Source organism: Gymnodraco acuticeps, unplaced genomic scaffold (assembly GCF_902827175.1).
Source record: "Gymnodraco acuticeps unplaced genomic scaffold, fGymAcu1.1, whole genome shotgun sequence".
NCBI classification, from domain to species: domain Eukaryota; kingdom Metazoa; phylum Chordata; class Actinopteri; order Perciformes; family Bathydraconidae; genus Gymnodraco; species Gymnodraco acuticeps.
This window is the reverse complement of record NW_022990499.1, coordinates 249,681-255,553: the sequence shown is the minus strand read 5'-3', so window position 1 is coordinate 255,553 and position 5,873 is coordinate 249,681. Positions and strand designations below refer to the sequence as shown.

Here is a 5,873-nt window from a genome sequence, read left to right as displayed (position 1 = left end):
TGTGATATTGGGCTATATAAATAAACATTGATTGATTGATTGATTGATTGATTGATTGATTGATTGATTGATTGATTGATGATGAGCAAAAAAAAAGAACAAATGAACCAAAGACAGTGAAAACCATAGTGTGTATGCGTATAGATTCACACTTAAAGTGGATCTATTATGCTATATTTGAAAAATATATTGTAGGGCCATACCTATACAAAACATGTCTGTGGAGTGTGTTGCTTAAAATACGCCTCATACTGCTCATACCCCTCTAATCCAGCCCTGTTCCAAAAAGGCTGATTCTGCTTTAACCTGTTAAGCCCTGGGGCCTCATTTATAAAGGGATATATGCTCAAAAGATGGCGTACGCCAGTTTCTACGCAATCTTTGTGATTTATAAAATACTAACTTGACAGGAAAATGTGCGGTCCTCCACGCAAACTCTAACCCATGCGTACGCACGAAGCACAAAAACGGGAGAGACGAGAAACTGCGACACCGTTGGCAGAAGGAAGAATGGAGAGAAATATGTGGAAATAATACCATAAACAAAATGTTACCTCTCATTTATCATATATGAAGAATTCATTTTCAAACATTGATTAAAGCCAATCTTAAAATGATTAAACATACGCCTGTTTGCGACTCCTCAGTGCACACAAAAACATAACTTGGAGAAATAAATAAATATGGATATGTTATTGAAAACCACCTCGAATATGTTGTGTTAATGTTTTCTCATAAATGATGCGGTAAGCAGAAGGACAGAATTACGTCTAAACTGATGCCGTTTTGCATTTCTATAGGTTGTAGATACGAGCATGGTTTTATATACTATCACGTTTAATCGTGTTTTATGCCGTTTGCCAAGACTTGATAAGTCGCTCGTAAAACACAGGAGGTATGGAAGCTAAGAACACCATATGTGGTAAATTGTACAGCTAATATAACACAACACATTAGTTGTATTTCCTTTAACTGGTGGATATAGGGTTGCTGCGGGGGGGGTGAGATGCACAGGCTGCAGTGGAGACGCTGCGCACAGCTGATCGACAGCTGGAACACAAACCACCAAATACAAAAACATAATTCAGATCCAGTCATCATGACTCCACTCCGGGGGGATTCCCCGTTCACTTCTTACAGTTTCTCATCAAAGGGGGGGTCTCCTGTCCCCGGTACAAACACACTGCCTGAGGAAGGCTATGTGTATTCTTTTTGTCATTAACCTTTTTCGGGCCATTTATTTATTTATTTAGGTGACGATCCGACCTCCATGCTGCTACTCTGGTTCAAACTGCATCCACCAAACAATATGATTTATCTCCACCTCCCCAAAATAACCAGAATCTGACACGGTGTGAGATGTCTTTTTTAGCTGTTCTGTCGTCATTTCCTGCGATCTTCTTCATAAAGTCAGTCAGAATGAATGAATGAATGGGCGTTTCTTTGACTATTTATAGGCAAATATGGGCGTTACGTGAAGCCCGCAAAAGCTGCACCGCATTTCGAGTCGGTTGTGATTTATAAAGGGAAACCGGCGTAGGAAGTGCTGTACGCACTTTCCTCGCCGGTGTGCAATGTTTGGTGAATCGGAAAATGTCGAAAATGTCTGTACCTATTTTTTGGATTTCTACTACTAAGCAACCTTCCCACATGAATCCTACACACGGCGTTATAAATGAGGCCCCTGGGCCTGTTTTTCAGGCCTCAGGCTCGAAAATGACATTCCCAGAAGAAATGACTATATCTTCACTTCTAAAAGGGGTAAATTAATAATCTTTTTTCTCAAAGCAATGATAAACCTGTGAGGATGTAGAAAAGTCAGAATCAATATAGAATTTTGGTAACACTTTATATTAAGGTACACAAATTAACCATCAACTAGTTGTTAATTAACATGCATATTAGCAGTATATTTGCTCTTTATTAGTTTAGTGCAGGTTAAATGGAACGGCTGCTGCTAGCCACGCCCCTTTGTAGCATCATGCAGCTTTCCCCTGCTAAGAGGTCAGACAAACTCAGCTAAACGCTGCCGTGATTAAATGCCATATTATGTTCCCAACCACTTCCAGCATTATTTCTGAAACAGTATGGAGCTCAAACCTTTCTCTCTCACAGGGTTTACCACAAGGACATTATGTTACACATATTCTCTCCAGCAGCCTATAGCGTTAGCTCTGAGTGTTAGCATGCTTGCTAATGTAAACATAGACCATATTACTCCCAAAACACGCCGTGCATTGTTTCTGATACAGCGCATAGCTTGACATGTTCTTTCTTAAGTGTTTACCGCTAGAACAGTGCCAATCATATGTATTATATATATAACAACTTTACGTGTGCCGGAGATGATAGGTTGGGACGTGTCACTTGTGCCGGAGACGATAGGTTTGGACGTGTTACGTGTGCCGGAGACGAAAGGTTTGGACGTGTTACGTGTGCCGGAGACGATAGGTTTGGACGTGTCACCTGTGCCACATGTCGCCAATGACGTCATAGGAGCCAAAATCCTGGATCTGCTCGTTTGCACTCCCGTTTTTTTTTTTTTTAGAGATGTGGGTACAGAGGAAAAGAGAAAGGGTTTTTTTTTCTTATACTTTGAGTTCCCTGACACACCGGGGACACATTGATGTATAAAAAGTGCATTTTGCATAATAGGTCCCCTTTAAAGTATTAGCCTACAGAACAGTATCACAGAGCAGAACAGCACTCTTTTTGATGTAACTGTAAGGAATGCAGTATCATTTTTTTGTAATCCTAATTTCGTAATCCAGTTACATGTAATCCATTACTCCCAAAGACTGAATACAGTTTACCATTACACTGTGTGCAAGTCTACAGAGATGGCTCTGATCAACTTCTAGCCGCCCAACATAGCAGATGACTTGACTTCCCTTTACATGTAAGTGTCATGTTTAGTGTCAAAGAGTACAGTCCAGACTTTCTCTTCTGTTATGACCAATATTAATAAAAATGGACTTCATTTGTCTGACTTGATTTGATATTCAATTATAGTTAAGTGCACTACCACACTAGCTGAAGAACATGCAGTCAGTGTGGTTATGAGTTATTGTATGCTGTGCTGTGGGCCTCGTCATTTCACAGCAGATGTTACTCATAAGTGGAGGTGTAAGCAGAAGTGAAATGTTAACAACAATGCTCACAACCACAAAGTCATGTGGGTCTGTTTCTTGGTTTTTGCTTCACATTTGATCACAATGTAGGCTCAGTGAAACAGTTGAGATCAACATCAGTATTCACTATGACCTGTTTTACATGATATGTAAATACAACAACATAATAATTTATAATAGAAGACATCCCCACATACATGAACTATTGTCCATCAAGAACCAGACAGTGGAGCTTTGCCAAACGGATCGCCAGCGTTTGTATTGACTTAGGAAACTTTCCTATTTTAACCATGATGATCATGTTTTATTGTTTATTTATAGTCAAGTCTGCCTTTTTCTTTAATGTCATGGTTTGGTAACCTGTCTTTAAAGAGCAGGAACTCTCTCTTCCTTCAGGCCAGAGGTTAGCTGTCCCTAGTTGCAGAACTAAGAGTTTCAGCAGCCATCGCTCACATTAACATTCGTTCTTGCAGTGTCACAAAGATTCTACTATTTTTATTATTATATTTTGTTATTTACTTGCTATATTATTTATTTTTGTACTATTGGTTTTTATATCTATTTAAATGTGATAGAGCATGGGGTACTTTGTTAAAGATTTGTCTGTGTTGTTTTAAAATGTCAGGATGGATCCCTTGTCTTTTATCTGCAAACCAAATGAACCTACAGGTAGAAATAAATCACCTGAATCTGAACTTGATCATCAGTGTCTACAAATGCCACTTGTGGTTTGCGTTTAAGCTGCAGCTTCACTTCTCTAAATGTAAACCAAACTTTTTGGGGTTCCCAGCTGCACAGCAAACACAGAACTTCCTCTTTCCTCGCAAACAGAGCTCCACCTCTGGTCAAAATAACACGTTTGCTGCTTTCATCAGGCACACACACAGAGAGGAGTCAGCACAGCGGAGCGTAAAGACTTACACTGTGGTTGCAGGCACATTTAGAGAAGGTTAAACTTCTCCTGTTATTACCAACTAAGAGGTAAGTTGTGAGACGATATAACTGTACTGCACATGTAAAGTAGAATTCTTAAATCAATTTGTTTTGATGGTTCTTCTGTCAGATTTGCACATCCCTCTGGATTGTGCACATTGTACACAAAGCTACCTCGCATATCTGCACGGCTTTCCACTTTTCATACCAATACTGCACATATTTGATTCTATTTTATTTGTACAGGTATATTATATATTTGTTATATTTAATGTAAATATTACTACATTTTAATGTTATAATAGTTTTTTGTAATAGTTTTATTTTTGTGGTCCTTTTCTTACAATGTATCTTCTTTAACTGTGCCTCTGTATGAACCAAATGCACCAAGGGTACCTACTGTACTCGGCAGTACAACCTGTTTCTGATTCTGATTTGTCATTCAGATATTTGCATAGATAACCTGGACATGGCCCTTGGCAAAGAGAAGCTGCAGCTCTTGTTTCGTTTCGCCCTGGTGTTCTCGGTGGTTCTGACCTCAGCTCTGAGAACCCTGGATTCAGACCAGGAGCTGCAGGACAGCGGTTTCGGTCGCCCGCCGCCTCGCCACGGCCTCAAGCTGCTGGGCTGGTACGTTCAGGACTGCCTGGACAACAACATGCGGGCTCTGTGTGATCCCACTAAAGGAGAGTTTGGATTTCACAAGTTTCAGAACCTTAGGCCTCAGAAACTGCTTCCAATAATAGAGGACGAAAAGCAATATGCATACTACACCATCGGAAACCTCCACTCTTTACAGGCCGAGGACCTGCCCTTTGAAGTCAAGAGGTACTACAACCGCAGTGACCCTAAAAGCAACATGGACAGAGTTTTGGTGAGATACAACATCAACAATAAACACATCGACCAAATCTACGCATCTGCACATTACGATCCAAACGAGACGTACATTATTGGCCCCAATCTTCTTGCCTTTCTTCGACAACAGCCCCACATTAGCATAGAGATGTGACTTCTGATGTAAAACTCTCTGTGACAACTTTAATAGCTCCGTGATTCATTCCTCCAGAGATATATGATGGAGTTTCAACATTTATTAAACAATGTGGATTTGGCTGCTGCTTTTCTTTGTGGTCTGATTGCAAGAAAAGTGACATTTTTGATGATTATATTTCCTGAAAGTCAAGTTGCACAGTATGCCTACTTTTAGAATATACAGTAGAGAATCCATAGAAAAGTGTCTTTGACCAATCAAATAAATGTTCGAATGGGCTGCTTTGGTGTGCGTCTATGTGTGAACATTTCTGTTCATTACAACTTTGGTCTTTTGTACCTGGATTGGGGCATCTTTCAGCTTAGATCACCTTGTAATATTCACAAAGGGCTTGCAACACACAGACATCCCGATTCTGAATGTGTGAAAATAACTGAACAGTCACTCCATCAGACAAGTGAAACAAGCCAACAGCTTAAACTAGCATGATTGTCGTATTCAACTTCAGGAACTCACAGGAAAACTTTGCATACATCTACGGTAAGAACAGTAGGTCAACAAAAAACTATAATACCCCAATACACTGCTGTGGATTGACTTCATCTCACTTCAACACCTCTAACCTAGAGATTTAAAAAAAAAGGTACACAATTGTTTCTGTCTATCTGTTCAATAGTATTAACATAATTATCTTATTTTTATTCAACACAACTTACAGAGAGAGTTTTCCCCTGTTTGTCATGTTATTGGGATGTCAATAAAAGCATGGGTCAGAGTGGATTGTACTGCTTACACCAAAAGAGGCGAACACAAAA

At 39.7% G+C, this 5,873-nt stretch overlaps 1 protein-coding gene across 1 annotated transcript; it reads left to right on the top strand.

The window, feature by feature from the left end:
* The first annotated feature begins 4,002 nt into the window (after positions 1-4,002).
* si:ch211-198c19.1 lies at positions 4,003-5,337 on the top strand. Its single transcript, XM_034226532.1, has 2 exons — positions 4,003-4,112; positions 4,511-5,337. Exon 2 carries the CDS (start codon positions 4,534-4,536, stop codon positions 5,074-5,076), a length of 543 nt encoding a protein of 180 aa, XP_034082423.1. The 5' UTR covers positions 4,003-4,112; positions 4,511-4,533; the 3' UTR covers positions 5,077-5,337.
* The last annotated feature ends 536 nt before the right edge of the window (positions 5,338-5,873 follow it).

Coding starts and splice junctions, on each gene's coding strand:
- si:ch211-198c19.1 (XM_034226532.1), top strand. CDS start 4,534: ATGGCCCTTGGCAAAGAGAAGCTGCAGCTCTTGTTTCGTTTCGCCCTG.